Here is a 16,684-nt window from a genome sequence, read left to right on the forward strand (position 1 = left end):
TTTAAGCAAGATGAACTTCTCATCTATGATTAATCTCTCAACTCCACACGAATAGTTCAACCCATGGGTACAATCAGCTAGTTAAGCACTTAAAAAAAACCTCTATTGATTTAAATGTGATAGATTTATGCATATACTTACTCTTCAAACTGAAATTAAAGGGACTTAAAAGTGCTTCTCTACGACCGGGCCATGCCTTGAAAAATTATCATTCCTGCTACTTAGATGTAGCAGCAAGAATCCTCCCACCACTTTCCAAGCTTGTATAACACTGCCCTCTTTTTGCAATCAGATGTCAGTCAATTCCGCCGAACACGTACATTCTATGTCTGAGGCTGAAATGTTATCCATAATAGTGCCCAACATCCTAAGAACATTAGAACATCAGAAAAGCCATTCTGGATCATACCAAAGGTCCATCTAGGCCAGCACTACATATACACATTGGCAAGCCAGCTGCCCACTGGATCCCTCAAGCAGGATGGGTACAAGAACTCCACTGGTCCAAAGTCCTCAGCAGTTGGTGGATGCAGGCATGCCACCTCTGGTAAAGGAGGTAGTCCATAGCCTACAAGGCTAGTAGCCACTAATAGCCTCATCATCCATGAATCTGTCTAACCCCCTTTTAAAGGTTTCCGGATTGGTGGCCATCACAACTTTCCATAGCAGCAAATTCCATAGTCTGGCCATATTCTGTGTGAAGAAGTAATTCCTTTTATTTGCCTTAAACCTCCCACAAATCAGTTTTATAGAATGATTCCAGGTTCGAATGTTACTGGAGAGGTAGAAAAACTGTCTCCCTTTCTACTTTCTCCACACAATGTATTAAACACCTTTGTCATGTCTGTCCTTACTCATCATTATTCTAAGCTGAACAGTCCCAATCGCTGTAGCTGCTCCTCATAAGGGAACTGCCCCAGTCCTCGGATCATTTTCAATGCCCTTCCCTGTACCTTTTCCAATTCTATAATGTCTTTATTCAGGTAAGGCAACCAGAACTGAAGACAAAACCAAAGTGTGGATATACCAAGGATTTGTATAAGGGGAGTAAGATGTTGGCAGTTCTGATGTATATTGTGTTCCTAACTATGCCTAGCATTGGTTTGGCCTTTTCACAGCTGCTGAGCACTGGGCCGACATGTCCATTGGGCTCCTTATATCCTCCCCTAAATATTGTCATAAAAGTGGCAATGTAGGACATGATGCATTAATTCTTCCCCCTGCCCCTGGCCTCAGAGACAAAGGTACTATTCTACAGAGACTTTAGAATATCTTCCCTTAAGATATTCTGAAAATAAATGCCTCTCCTGAGAGTGTGCTGGTAAGACCTTCTAAATTCATTTATATATTTATTCTAAGAAAAAGTACCACAAAGAGGATTTGAAAGTTGAACTAGGTTATTATTTCACCCAGCAGTCCATGCAAGAAGTTGGGTTTGGATTTTGTTGATAACCCAATATTTTATTTAATGAAGGGAGGAGTACATTTGTACAACATGGGGCAGCTTGGTTCCCTTCTGGTTTCCCTCCCAATAGTGCAAGTTGTTAGATGGTCTTCCAACAAGTTGTCGAGCTTCTTAAAATATCTGAACAATATCAAGTGGATTTTTTACGTTAATTGAAGGCAGGCCTGCCTGTATCCTTAGATAAGCAGCAGGAGTGCCCTGGAGAAAACCCAGAATTTTATGCTGGACTATTTCCTACTGAAGATAGATCATTTGCAGCTCCAAACTTCAACCAAATACAGAAGTTGCATAAGAATTATGTAATAAATTTGCCCTGTGAAGCTTTAAGTGTAGGGACTATTAATTGCCCACCCTTAGGAAAAAGTGGGGGAACCTGAAAAAAATCCCCACAGCATTCATTGAGAAGGTGAAAGAAGTGTGTTAACATGTGCCTTGCAGGGCAAGGATTGCAGAAATGAAACATGCCGATATTTGAAATGAGGACATTGCTCTATCAGTTGAGCATTTTCCACCAGCATTTGGCTCTATGATAGCCAAGGACCACAATTTTTGTTTTAACACAATTGATCCTCAGCATCTCAGAATGTCACAATATTCTGTTTGCCCAGCCTTCATTCTAAGTCCATTTTCAGCATCAGTCATGATTTCAGTATCATCAGACATTTGTGCTGATAGAATGAAATGAGGTTCTTCAGGTCCATAGACTGTAAAAGATGCCAGTATACAAGTCACACAAAGAAGCAGAAAATAAACAGCCTTGCTTAACACCTCTCAGTGGCAAGAGACAAGTTGAAGAATCTTGCTAACCCACTCTCACCACAGTGGCAAACTCAGTGTTGCTCTGAGAAGCCACCTCTTCATATCTGTCCTCCTAAGTTTTTCCTAAACCTAGATCTATTGATAGAACAAAAGGCCAAGGTAAGGTCAAATCAATGAAACAAAGATGCTTTTCTGTAGGAGCCGCAATGAGTCCCAATCAGGGCCTTCAAAGTGAAAAATGATCTGTTGTGTTGTGACCCCTCTGAAAGCTTCCTTTGACAGGGTGAGTTTTGTCAGTTCTTCCCAGTTCTCCAGGTTTTTGGAAACTGGATAAATAATGCTTGGTTTACATTTCCTAGGGTCAACACAAGGGTTAGCAATTATAGTGAAAATGAATCCTTAAGTTTTCATTCAGTTTTTCAATGAATCCTTAAAAATGAATGAATGTATTTGCAGCAACATTTGAGTTTTGGAAATAACTAAGTACAAGTAGTTTGATTAGCAAAAGCTGCTAAGTGCTGTTTGTCAAAACTAAGTGGAACCTGCAGCCAAATGTTGCAGTAGAAGGCTCCTGCTTGCTAGAAGGGTGAAAGGTGGCTGCTTTGGCCATTCATTCTCAAGGGCTGCTGGCTGGTTTCAGAAGAATCAGAATCAGAAGGAGAAAAGGGGGAGAACAAGAGGGAGCCTGAAATGTACGCCATCCCAAGACATCAAGATAAGAAAAGCAGAGGTGCTTATCTCAAGGTCAGACTCCCCAGGGGCACAGGCAGTGCCTGGGAATAACCAAGATGTACGGCTGGCAGGAGGGAACCTGGAGCAAGGACACAGACCAGGAGTCCCAGGCTCTTGAGCCCATGATGCTTCATCAGCAGGGCAGCCCAATTAGAGATCAGCAAGGAGATGTGCTCATTTTCAGAAGGCCCCTCCTAAAGGTATGGGGGCCAGGAATGCTCATAAGGAAGGTTCCTGGAGGTGAACATTAGATTGGGTTCAACAAACCAGTCTGTGCATGCTCAGAGTTTCCTTCTGGGTGTTTTGTCCTTTTTGGTCAATAAAGAACACTTTGCAAGGGAAAAGGTCTATGACTTTGAATGTGCAAAGGAGGAAACCACAGTTCCTGACACTCTCCAGTGTTCTGATCAGTCAGCCACACTTTTCTTCAGGATGCATGTGCTCTTGCCCTGCTAGCCAGTTTTCTGTTTGCCCTCAACAGTCAGGCACCCTTCCATGAAACCTGCAGTCCTCACTTGGCAGTTCTGGCATCTGTAGCTAGTGCCTGATAATACCTTCCTCTTGCTAAGGATGGTGCCATTTCAGGAGCATCCGTACCCATATCCAAATATTATCAGCACCCATATCAGCAATAAGGAAAACCATACATCAAAACCTTGTTGTAAGCCATCCTGAGACATCAGTGGCTGGACAGGGTACACATGTTTTGAATGAATGAATGAATGAATGAAACTGCTTCAAAACATTACAGATTATAATGAAATGAACTGATGCTTGGAGAGAGCCCTCTTAGAATCCATTGCTCCAGAACCCTCTTGTGCTTAGCCTGTCCTGTGAAGTGAGCCAAGCCAAAAGGAAGTCCACAAAACTTGTGGACCTGCAGTTACTCCACTGGCAACTTACCCCATCAGGAGCTGCTGCAGGATGTGAAGGAGGGAACCTGAGCAGACATGCTGGTCATCGTTCCCAGTGGCCAACTTTCTCCCCCACCCACTGCTGCCGGCTGCAGTGGAAGGCACTGAAGGATGGCATTGCTTGCACAGCGTATGGGAATCAGTTCCTGGTGAGCAGCCCACGAATGCAGGGCATGCTCACCAGGAAATCAGACAGTGGTCTGTTGCAAAGTGGACTGGAATCTGGGAAGCCAAAACCAGGGAAACTGACAGGTTTTCTGCACAAAATGGATTCCTTGTGCATCTCCCTGCTTCTATATAACCTTTCTAGCAGTTCTAACCTTCCTTGTACCCACACGTGCCTGCCCAGAGTCCTTTCTTTGGGTTCCCTCCACCATCTGAGATGTTCTGGATAGCTGAGTGGGAACAAGCCTACCTAGTGTTGACACCCAGCTCTGGAATGTTGTTGTTTCAGTGGCTTTCCTGGTTCCTTCTTTGATGCCATTTTGGCAACAGACAGAGGATTTTTTATTATTTTGAGGATGGGGTTACATTTTCTGCACACTGCTTTCATCCTACTTAGGGATTCATGTAATTCTGCTTACTGATTACAGGTTGCACTTTCATATTGTACTGTTTTGCAGTGGTTGTGTTGGCTTTATTGTAAGATACCCTGGGAGACTCTGAGACACATATTCTTGATTGAGTGAAGCTGGCTAAAGAAGCAATAGCAGAAGCAGACAATTTTTAAAAATGACCCTAGTGGTTACTGTTCAGATACTATAAGGGCATGCTAGGAAGAAGCTAATTATAAAAATGGAGAGTCTTCTGTTAAAAAATACTTCATTTTTTTTTGTCAGTTGTCGTCCAAGCTTCATTCCAGACAGACAGAATACAGAACTGAACTCGAGTGCTAACACTGTTCTGAAATAGAAAGCACGGCGCAATGAAAAATGAGAGGATGTTTCAAAATGCCATTGTATGATGCTTGCTGAGGATGATTGAAGCGAAGCGATCTGTAGTTAAGCAACACCCGAAAGCCATGATCCAGAGCCGTAAGTATGCTACTCGAGGCACTCGCATCTTTTCGTTAGTTTCATCACAGGAGCCTCTATCCTGTGAACTACTTGCCAAAAGAAAAAAGAAAACGAAAAGGCAAGGAATGTTGTCCAGAGCAAACTTCATCAGATGCATGGTGGGGATGGTTGTGATGGTGGTGGGGATGACACAAAAGCTTTTGTGGACTGGAGGCAGTCAAAGCATATTTTGTGAGGAATTTAAGTACCTTCGTGGTGATACAGGGCTCTTTATTGATCAAAGAACATGTTTTTACCCAAATTTTGAATACACGTCCTTGAAAGTCCTTGAGCCATTAATTTGAAAGGCTCTTACATCTAAGAAAGTGCATTTGGAAAACTGAAGTCTTTATTCTGAGCAAGTGCCGGGTTACTCACAGCAAGCATCTCATATCTGTATCGCTAATTCAACCCCAGAAAATCATTATGAAACCCTGATAGTGGGTTTCCATGAAATTCAGCACAAATTATTAATAGTGTATAATGTCTGATTAGATAGCAGCACACAATTATACATTTCAGAGTCAAATTGCAGAAATAACAAATGATACTTAAAAATTCGCAAGCAGCAATTTTAGGGAGGAAAAATGAAATAAATGAACCTGAAAACAGAGGATGAAATAATGCTTTACTGCAAACATTAACTTAAATTTTGTTGAGTAGAATTATTATAATGTCATTATATAGTTCTACCGGATCTAAGTTATTTGGCTGTGACTTTCATGTTTATATCCCCCCTAAAGAAATGCTACTCTGTGAATCAATTCAATGTAACATGTATGTAAAATAATAGAGTGCAATCCTAGAAATCCATTTGCACACATGAAGAGCACAGATATACATACCTGAAGGTGTTCAATGTGTCAACTGCACTAACAGTTAATGCACATGGCTTTTGAGGATTGTGACATCATACCCTAAACCGTGACAAGCCATATCCAGACAAAAATTGATCCAGCAAATCAAAGATACATTTTCAGGCTAAACACACACACCTTCTCCAAAGCAGTTATGGTAGCTTCTGCTTAACTTAGAATACTTAAATACTTAAATAAATAAAGTGTTAATGGCTAGTCAGCTGAGAATACAGCACTGAAATCAAAACAAATTTCCCTCATTGCAGAAGAGAGTAAATTCTCATGGTTAAATTAACATTTCAAATCATTCATTATACAGTAATGGATAAGTAACTTAAAAACACTAGCATACTAGTCATTTTTTAAGCAGTACAGCTTTCCTTCACAGTATTTATGTCCAGCTAAATTTCTGTAAAATAATTGTATAGATTACTTATTAAAATAGATGGGTACTTACCAAGATGGTAGTTACAGTTAGGGAGCGATTAGAGAGGGAATCAGTGATGTTTGCTGGTTTTCCTTTTTGATTTTCTGTCATGTTAAGGCCACTTGCAGGATCCCAAGTTCCAATCTATAAAACAGCACATGCACTTATATATTGTCCATGAGTTCTCTTTTGACCACTAGGGAAGAACAGGGCATGGCATAGGTTACATCTCCTAATGCTCATAATTCACCTTTGTGGCAGTTTCTGTTATCATTCTATTAAGAGCAGCTTGTTTAAAATATGATTCGTCGTACATCAAAATGTGACTAGCCAAGTGTGACTCTGGGGGTAAAAATGATATACTGAGTCCTGAGTGCTTAATTTTCCATTTAAACGACCATCCTCCAAGAAAGCACTTGGCTTTTGATGCCTGATAGCTCAGTGAAGATAGAGCTGCCATGCAAAGGCCAGCCACCATGGTGTGTATCTATCCCTTTCTCTTCTTGGTAATAGTGCAAAAGTCCCAAGCATATAATTAGGAAATACTGCCTGCATTTGGCAAGAATAGATAGCATTCTTTGCTGCTAGAAGAAAGTTTATGCTTCTTCCCATCATCCCAGGAGGCTTATGAAGTGGACGCTACTACTGCACTGCTCTTAGTTCTGAATTGCAATATGCCCATAAAGGTTTTTGACTACTACAAAAAATTCTGAATCATGTCAACCACAGTTGCGTCATGGGTTGCCCTTCCTATCTTTCCATTCATTAGGATTTCATCTCTGCATGATTTGGCTTTGGAGAAAATGGAGTTGCTTTTTTCCTATTCCAGAAATAATTTGTCAGAATTTTATTTATTTAAAATATTTCCATACTGCCTTCCAGGCAGGTCCCACCCCACCCTCAAGGCAGCTAACAAGCATAGAATTTATTATTATGAAAACACCAATCCAGATATCATAATAAAACAGTCAACATACATAAAACAACATAAAAATAACAATCACCAGCATGAAGGATCTGGTCTCACCAGAATTTTAAAAACCTACAATACAACTGCAAAATTGGGTAGTTTTTGTTTTAATCTACATTCTGGCAAACATCCAGGCCATGAATGATTTCCGGCAAACTTGTGGGGACATGATGGGTCCATCGGGTTCAGCAAAACCAGCAAGGCATACTGATATAGGTTGGGAAAAAGTCAAGCTCTTACATGAACAGAAACAACTCTTTCTTTCTGTCTTTCTTTTCCTTCCTTCCTTCCTTTCCCTTTTCCCTGGACTTGTATAGCTCTGCCTTGTCAATCTTCAAAAAAAATGTAAATCCTAAGGGCAAGAACTGAGTTGGTATTATGTGCTACAGCTCTGCTCAGTGACAAGTTTTACAGAGATATATTTTTCAGGAAGGTTGAGGCCCTGCTGTTGCCACTAAACTGGATGCAGGGCAAATCTAACAGTCAGTTCTTGCACTGACAACATGAAGCAGCAGCAGATCACAGGGAGCAGATCTTGATGGAAGTGCCATTTGGATATTTGAATCACAAACCCGTCAGTAATACATATAAGGCAACAGATACAAAACGCTGATGACCTGGGCAGCACTAGTTAAAATGCAGAAATCCCCTATTTAACCTTTAGGTGTGCAGAATTTTGACTTCCAAAATTATTATAGAAATGCTATAATAATAATAATAATAATAATAATAATAATAATAATAATAATAATAATCTACATTTGCCCTTAGCCGTTAAGGAATCGCCATTTACTGTAGTTATTCCTTTGGCTCTCTAGAGATACCCCTTCATTGCCATTAAGCAGTCCCGTTAGTACATTTGATCTGGCTTTCAAGACTGTTTAAGAACTATTTTTTAGAAAAGGAACACACATCTGTCTGGCAGGTCTGTTATCTAACACGTAATCTTTGGAGGTCCTGAGAAAAGGATGAGTGAAGTGCCAGCCTTGGGTTATGCCATGGATCCTAATGCACTGCTATTGTTAACCACTGAGGCAGTATAATAATGTTCCACTAAAAGCTGATTCTCCAGGAAAAATTAACCTTGTCACCTAATCTCTGGCTGTCAGTTTGCTTGGCACAAATGTCTTAATTCTAAATCTGCTTTAAAAGAACTGTGCAGGTTTGATAATATGTGCTTAACTGGAGAGCTGAAAACAACTTCTTCCAGCCAAGATATGTGCTGCAATCAAAATTACATAGAACCCAAATCAGATATAGCTTTTCTCTTATCCTATGTAACTATTATCATATATGTCTCACAATGTAGTAAGAAATTAATAAACATTGCAGACCTTCCAACATTTTGAAAATGAAAAACAAAGACATTCCAGTAAAGAGAGGACTGTACATGGGCAGGATCATGGTGGTGTAAACTAAACACAGACTCACAAGTAAGGAGTGTGCCACAAATAAGAAGTGAAAACTCAAAGTGCATGCAAGCAGATGGCTCCAGATAGCAAAAGAGGGAAAAGTTCACACTATATGGCAGGATAAACTGCGTATATGTGTCCTAAGTTGCAATTCATAACAGGTGGAAAACACTAAGTTTGTTTTACGGCTGTGGAACTCTTTCTTTCTTACTACCTTTTCTTTTCAGCAAACTTCCAGCACAGTTGAAGAAGCCACTTTTCTTTTTTCCAAAATTCATTGGCACATTTTAGCAATCAAGTAAAAGAGGAGAAGGAAGCCAGAAGTATTTATCTTATTTATCTCTTGCCAGTTGTAGACTTGAGAGAAGTACAGAGGGATACACAGCAGTGAAAGTAACTAACAATGGATGCTTTTCAAAGCAAAATTTGAGAGCAGGGAATTGGCACATATATTTAGAAGAGTATGTTATTCTCTTTGTTTCAGACTGCATAATGATATGATACCAGTTTTGATTTTGGTATCACCATAACTAAAGGCATGCCAAAGACAAAGAGCTAAGCTATCCATACCCATGTGATACCTTTTTTTGGTGGGAGGGGCATGAAAAAAGTCTAGAAAACTTGGGAGAGACCCTGGAGGAGGACAATGAAATCATGAAAATGTCCTGCAGATTTCCACGAGTAAGGGACCATAAGCACACAATAAAAGTCTTGCGTAAAGTCTTATCCTTTATTTCACTGTGGGCAGGTAATAATTGTCCACATGCAGAAGCAGTCTTGGTTCATGAATTCTCAAACTATGTGATGATCCCAAGATGTACAAAAATTTCATTTCCACTCATGTAAAGTCAGATCTGTTCTCATTCATACCTGTGAATGTGTCTGAGCACAGTTTGTGGCCAAATTTCACCTATTCCTGGATTTGCAATGCCAATACCCAAACTGCATATTTTTAAAACGTTCACTTTAAGCATGTGCATTCTGATGATAACTTCATACATTTAATAAGTTGGGGGAAACTGCATGTTTAGGTGGGCACTTGTAAAAAGTCTGCACCCCAATGTCTTTTCTCTTTTGATTGGGATGACAGGGAAAAGCTTGCAATCAAAAGCAGGAACGATGTAAACCATAATTCGAGGTGCAACTTAGAACCCTGTCGCACTTGAGCCTTGCCACAGAAATGCTAACCAGCAAAATGGCTGCCCCTGCCAGTTTTGACCTAGATGTCCCAGTGCTTGGAGAGGAAGAGAAGAAATCCATTTATCCACAAGATAGGTGAGCGGAAGGAAGCTACTAGGCTGGGATACCCACTTGCCCATTGTTAGAGCTGACAGTGCTGGTTAAATTTGGAGCAGCTAAGCATGTAGCTCCAATGTATAAATATGGAGCTACATACAAGCAGTCCAGTGATGCATGCATGTGTCTCTGGAGCAGGGATTAGCTTTATTCATGTAATTGGTTTGCTTAGCTTATTATATTTTCTATGCAAAACCATTCAAAATTTTGCTCTGGGACTTATTTATCCTTTCCAGATCCACAAGCCTGCTGACAAGTTTTTCAGTATTTAAGGTGGTTACTGTAAGACCGTTGGATAATCCAAATGAGAAAGAGGAGAAATATAAGCCCATACAATACTAAAAATTAATTTAAGAAATAAGAAAGCTATTTGGGGTTACAAATGAGTTCCAGCTCTGAAAAACTTGAAGACTAACGCTCTTGGCTATAGCTAATTTAACTTCCATACTCAAAGTTTGAAAAGTAGCAGCCTCTGATTCTTCTCCTCTGTCCTAATATACATCAGAGAGTTACTGTTTTTTAACAGTGATACAGCTAAGTCTTTTTAGTCCCTGGATTTAACATGTTACATCCCCACTCCACTTTCCTGCTTCACTTATGAAAGATACAAATAAGATTTCTCTTTTGCTACCTGCATTGTCATTTCATCATTTACAAATGTTCCTACATTCCTGCAAAGCTTAGAGCAAAACAGGAAGCAAAATCACCAGAAAAAACCCCCCCACACACAAAGCTGTTGGCCAAATAAATACCCTGTACATCTGCAGGTTCACATTTTAAGCTCACTTAAATTGTAACACCATCATAAAGAGAGGAATAAAGTGGATCTTGTTTCTGCCACCCAAGTGCTAAAATATTCACTGTGGTAAAAATAGTTACTGCAATATTTTCATTAGTTGTGGAAACAGTTCCCAGAGAGGCTTGCCAGGTGCCCACACTGTACTTTTTCAAGTGCCAGGTCAAAAACTTTCTTTTTTCTCAGACATGTTAGTCTTTCCATTGCTGTTGTTTTAAATATTTTAGCATCTCTTCTAGGTTTTACTCTAGTTTTTCCTTTTATTTTATCCTGCAGTTTCTTGCAACCATAGAACTGCAATTCTTGCCTTCTGAGCCTCAGAAATTGCTTCAGAAGTAAGTTGATTGATGTCATGGATGGGACACTTTGGAAGGTTTTCATTCATAAGGTTATAAGGCTATAAGGGCATTCATAAGGCTTTCATTCATAAAGTTGGAATCTACCTGAGATAAAAGCAGTCCATTCATTTGCTGTCCAACAACATGCTGTCCATTCATTTAGGCTTCATTTGTTCCTGTTGCTGCCATCGCCAAAACAGCTTCCACTACTGAATCATTAGCTGGGAGAAAATTTTATGATATGATTTCGTAGACTGGTGGTGGGCTTGGGATATGTATCCATAGATTTAAGGAGTGTACCTTGCACTTGGAATGAACCAAGTTATGCTCACTTGGTAAAGCCCAATTCTGAGTTGAGCTGGGAGTGAAGCAAACTGCCCATCATTATTTCTACTCCAAATTAGTGTCCAAGATTCTGAAATGTCTTTTAAAAAATAAAAATCTAATCTAAATGCCCTTTCTCCCTGACCCTCTCCCTGTTTCTCTGTGTTACTGTTTTCTGTGTACCAAGTAGCGTCTGTGTACAGCATCCTTCAACATTCTTTCAGCATTGCTTCCTGTGGACCAGTTCCCTGGCCTTTTAAGCACATTACTTCTAGATGCTATTTCCATGAAATGCAACCTCATTTTTTCCCTAAACAAAACATTCATATTCTTTGGGTTTAATTTTTATTGAGTTACAGATAATTTTAAATTTATTATACGCCATTTAACTAAAAACAACAAGGTTTTCAAATATGACAAAACTTATTTTTCCCATTTTCTCAATCAGTACCACTGCACACCATGGAATCACATGGGATCTACTTTACCTACCCAAGTTACAACTTCTATTACATTTAATAAATGGATTTGGTTACACTTTTCAATCTACATGGAAGTTTTCCCAGTGAAACCAATTTGCATTACTTTTTCTCAGTAAGCATTTGTGAAACATAATTTAAATTACCTAAATTTACACTCATAATTTAGATTTGGTTGTATTCCTTCCCTTCATTTATTTTACATTCATCTTAATCAAGCTTATTTAGTAGGTTTTCAAACATTCACATGGTCCTAAAATATCCAGCTGAACTGTTCTTTTATTTCATGCTTTCTCAACTACAAACATACATGGAAAACTTCACTATATATTAATTATTTTATTTAGTGATTGTACATTACCTTTCCTTACCCTGAATTTTGTGTATGTAGGAACAGATCCTCACAGTTGCCCACTGCAGCTTTCCCGTCCTTCCACTGACCCTGCACTGGCTACTCAATGCAACAGCCCTAATCATGCCAGCTATTTTGAGTTGCTAACATGTAGGCCTATTCCTCTCAAAACCGGTCATGTACATCTTTCTTGCACCATGCTCCTGGAGTGGAGTGAAAAAGGCTGCTGGCATCTTTTACTCACCCTGGCTGGCTTCCACTTGACCTGGGAGGACAGGTCCTTGACTGAGAAAGGAAGCTCTTGCTACAGAAGGTACCTAGAGACCATCAAGATGGGATCTGGCTTAAGGTTTGTATTTGGTATATCATGTACCTTTAGAGCAGCTATAGTATTTTCCCTAGTAGATCATCAAATTTATCCTTTGGTAGGTTTTAGTATCAATTATTATTGGATTGCTCGATCTTAACATACAGTCATCATGTGATTTTTAGAACACTTAGATAACTGTTTAAATTTCAGTTATGGCTTGCAACTGATGACAAAATATCTGAAAATGGTGCTGAATTTTATTATGCAATTTTTCAGATGTTGCTTTAAGCCACTTTGAGCAGTTTTACCATGGAGAAACAGCAAAGAGGCATATGAAATAGCCTTCCGAGAACATTTCGCCTGGTGCCCTCATTACAATCTTTATAGCGGCAGGAAAAAAGAACATTATTTTCTAGACATTTTAATAATTTATTTTTATTCTGTATAATTTTAAAGAAATTAAGTTTTATATAGTCTTTTAGTTTTAATTTATTATGTTTTAACTTATCATGCCTTAACTCTCAGCTGTATGGTTGTATATTGTTGTCCTACTGCTGTTATGAGTATTGTTGTTACATTGTTATTTTATTGGCATATCACAATTTTATTTTGTTATTCATTGTTGTGAATCGCTATGTTGTAATCTGTCTAATGAGACCTATGGAACTATTAGCACAGACTACAAGTTTACTAAATAAATGACCCTGATGATGATCAAGAAGAAGATTGTATTATTTGTTTTGTTTGTTTGTTTTCAGTTGCGCTTCAGTGCTTAGGGAACCTAGGGCTTAGGGCAATTAATTCTACTTTTTCTCTATAAAATATTTACTTAGATTGCCCAAGATAGAACTCAGCACTCAGACAAGGCTTAACTCTTGGCAAGTCTCTGCTGGTGCCTACATCTACAACTGTAACCACAAATAAGGCATTTCTCTGTGTGGATTTCTGATATGGATGGCATAGCTAAGTGAAGGCTCTCAACCTGTCTTTGATAAGTCATGAGAAAGGAGCCAGACTGTGTTTATGTGGAAGGGAAGACTAACTCTTTGCGGCTCACACACACTTTGATCATACCTTGTGTATAAAAACACCTGGCAAGGTTCACTGATGTTGCTTCCTGAACTCAAAAGCTATAGGATAGCATTCAAAGTCTACTAAGGATATACAGTTAATAGATGCATGTGGTATTATATCATTTTACAGTGTTTAATCCTTAAATCTGTTTATTAATCCTTACAGAAAACAATATGCAATTTCTGTAAGGATTAATATAACGACAATAGCATTCTATATATAATATTTCAGAAAAGTTAGAAACAAGTGGCCATTAGAATTTTGTGCTTGGAGTATACCTTTATGCAGATCACATGTTTTATCTTCCAGCTCTAAATTTAATGATTTAAATTCTGTTCTGGAGAAGTCTATTTACTTTGGTACCACAATGTCACATATCTTTGTGCACCATCAGAATACCTCAAAGAGAACATGTTCCAAACCAAAGAGATAAAGAAAATATTTTTTGAACAGCAGTTATTTCTCTTATCTCATATTTAGCAAGGATATGATTACTGGCACAACTTGGGACCCTTTAAATTTTCAGCTTTACTTTCTATAGTTTTCCCTATATATGTTCCTAACCAACTGGTAAAGATCATCAGAGGATGCCTTGCTGGTCATTCCAAAATTATCAGAATGTCACCACATAATATCTTGACTGCAAGCTTGCCCAGTGGTAGCACTCACCCTGTTGGACAAGAGGAGAAATCTAGAAAAATGCCCATAGTTAAATTTGTTATCTAGGACAGAACTCACTGGTGAACACAGAGACCTTGGAGGCTGCTTGTAATGCACCCCACATCTTCATACCACTTCTGACTATGTCGTACAGATCACAATTTATCATTATCCTTATCACATGGAGATGCTCTTCATCACCACCTCCTGGAAGGAGTACTAGTGTGAAAGTGTCCATTCCAGATAAAAGAGCTACATGAAGCTTCATAGAACACGCCTTCTGTAAAGGAAGCGTGGCGTTTGGCTTTGGAAATCAAACCACAGATTCTTTTTTTCTCTTCGATCAAAGTAGCTCTGTGTTTCTATGCATAGCACTTAAACCATGAAGTCCAATTTGGCCCTGACTTTCATCTTTTCATTGATTTACAACAGGTATGTGAATCTTGTTGTGGACTACAACTTGTTTTGGGCTAGAACTTTGAGAACCACTGTGTAATCCAACACGGCATGGCTCAGGAGATCCAGGCTCTAGACCTCACTCAGGCCATGAAGCTCACTGTGTAACTTTGGACCAAAGAGTCACTAGGGTGACTCTCATCCTAGCCTACATCATGGGATTTCTCCGAGGACAAAATGGCAAAATGACTAGGAGGATGACCACATGAACTACTATGGGTTCTTGGTGAGAGGGAAAAGGGTGGAATACAAAGGTATTTCATAACAATAACAACAACAACACCCTTTATACTTCATCATTGCTGTGGTGGCTAGGACTGATAGTAATTGGAGGCCAAAACATCTGAAGGACCAAGAGACACCACCTCCTGGTTTATGGTGCATGGTGTCTCAGAGGCAAGGAACTACCGTAGGCCTGGCTAAGCATTTGCATGATTCCAGTGCAATTTTTCAGGAACTTTTAAGCACGGGACAGCAGTGCCCCCTTGCTTTACAGCAGCCTGCTTTTTAAACTTTTTGGACTTTCAAAAGGGGTTTGCCATATGGCCAAGTCAAAAGCTCCCTTGGGTATTTCTAATGAGTTTTAGGTATTTTAATGAGTCCTTTGGATCCAGGTTTTTGGGTCACAGTCATTAATAACAATGCCCTAGAGAAAGCATATGCAAATTATAAAATTACTAACACGAAATGCAAGTTATACATGGAAGGCAACCTTAAATCTTTAGGGTGCAAAATGTATCAATGTTCATTCATTTACACTAATCAAATAGTATTTGTAAGATTATTTATTAAAACGGAGCCAAATATTTTCGCATAGTGTGGCTGCATAAATTTGTTCCTGTACTAAGGAGAAATGAGATTATTATATTGAATGAGATTATTATACTGAAATAAGATATATCAGTTGAAAGTAAATAGGCTGGAGTATCTTAGGTACCTTTTCAAGACCTTCCTCCTTAAGGCTAATCACATCTAAGTCAAAATCGGTCCTTAAGCCATTCGTTTTGTTGAACGTTATCCTGCCAGTCAGACCTTCCCAGTGAGCCTATGGAAACAAGGGGGGGAAACCTTTTCATATGTAAGCAATAAAAGAGAGAAGGAATGAATAAATTAATACTGACCCAAATGGAAATATTAATTATTCATAACGTTTAAATTATTTTCCTTGTGGCCGATAAGAAAAAAAATCTTATTCTTGGATTCTCAGCATATTTTGATAATTAAACCAACTTTTCCTTAATCTCGGCATACAATTCCTTAATAGCTTTCCATTCACACACAGAGAGGGTGGGAGGGGGGTGGGGGAGAGGACATCTTTCTGAGAAGTCTATGAAAAGCTGATATTTGAAATTTACACATCATTTCCTGTTTTAGAGGTAGGGATCTTGATTTTTCCTTTTCTCATCTTGGAAATATCAGTCATATAACACAGTGAGTCTCATTTGTTCCCTCTTTGTCAACACAAGCCCTGTTCAGGTATTATGTGATCAAACAGAGCAAACAAACCAGGAGAGAAAGCTCTCCAATCCTGCCCCTTCCTGATGAATTTCTACCACCCTGGCCTTGTGGAGGGTGACAGCCTGAACAGGAAAGTCCCCTGAGGCTGTGGAGGTTCCCCTCGTAAGCCTGAACATGGATTTTCCAGCATACTGAATCATATGGAAAGCCTCCAGGAATGCAAGAGACTCTTCTCTTCAGACTGTCACCCTCTATGAGGACAGGGAGAGGGATATAAGAAAGCAGGTGTGGTTACAAAAGTTTGGACCCTGTACTTGATGTTTTTTTATGGCCTTCCTTAGAGCACCTCAGAAATGACTTCAGTTATAAAGCAGAGAAGTAATTTTTTTCTTCACAGCTATGACTCTACGCTTTACAATTATTTCTGCATTCCTGATATACTAGAAGAGCAACAAAATTGTTCAGTAGCTGTGAGTCAAAACAAAACTGAGCCAGTGCTGTTTTGCATTTTAAATCCACTCAAATCTTAGCATCATCCAGTCTACACAAG

The 16,684-nt window shown here is 39.2% G+C and overlaps 1 protein-coding gene across 1 annotated transcript in view; it reads right to left on the reverse strand.

Annotated features, from left to right (window-relative positions):
* GRIK2 (glutamate ionotropic receptor kainate type subunit 2) overlaps positions 1–16,684 on the reverse strand; it is a 531,310-nt gene that overhangs the window by 206,914 nt on the left and 307,712 nt on the right. Inside the window, exons 8-9 of the mRNA XM_044427342.1 lie at positions 15,614–15,721; positions 6,240–6,353 (exon numbers count right to left, since the gene is read on the reverse strand). Coding sequence (XP_044283277.1) covers positions 6,240–6,353; positions 15,614–15,721 — 222 coding nt within the window. The remainder of the gene's footprint in view (positions 1–6,239; positions 6,354–15,613; positions 15,722–16,684) is intronic.

This window comes from Varanus komodoensis, unplaced genomic scaffold (genome assembly GCF_004798865.1).
Source record: "Varanus komodoensis strain SLA01 unplaced genomic scaffold, ASM479886v1 scaffold1, whole genome shotgun sequence".
NCBI classification, from domain to species: Eukaryota; Metazoa; Chordata; class Lepidosauria; order Squamata; family Varanidae; genus Varanus; species Varanus komodoensis.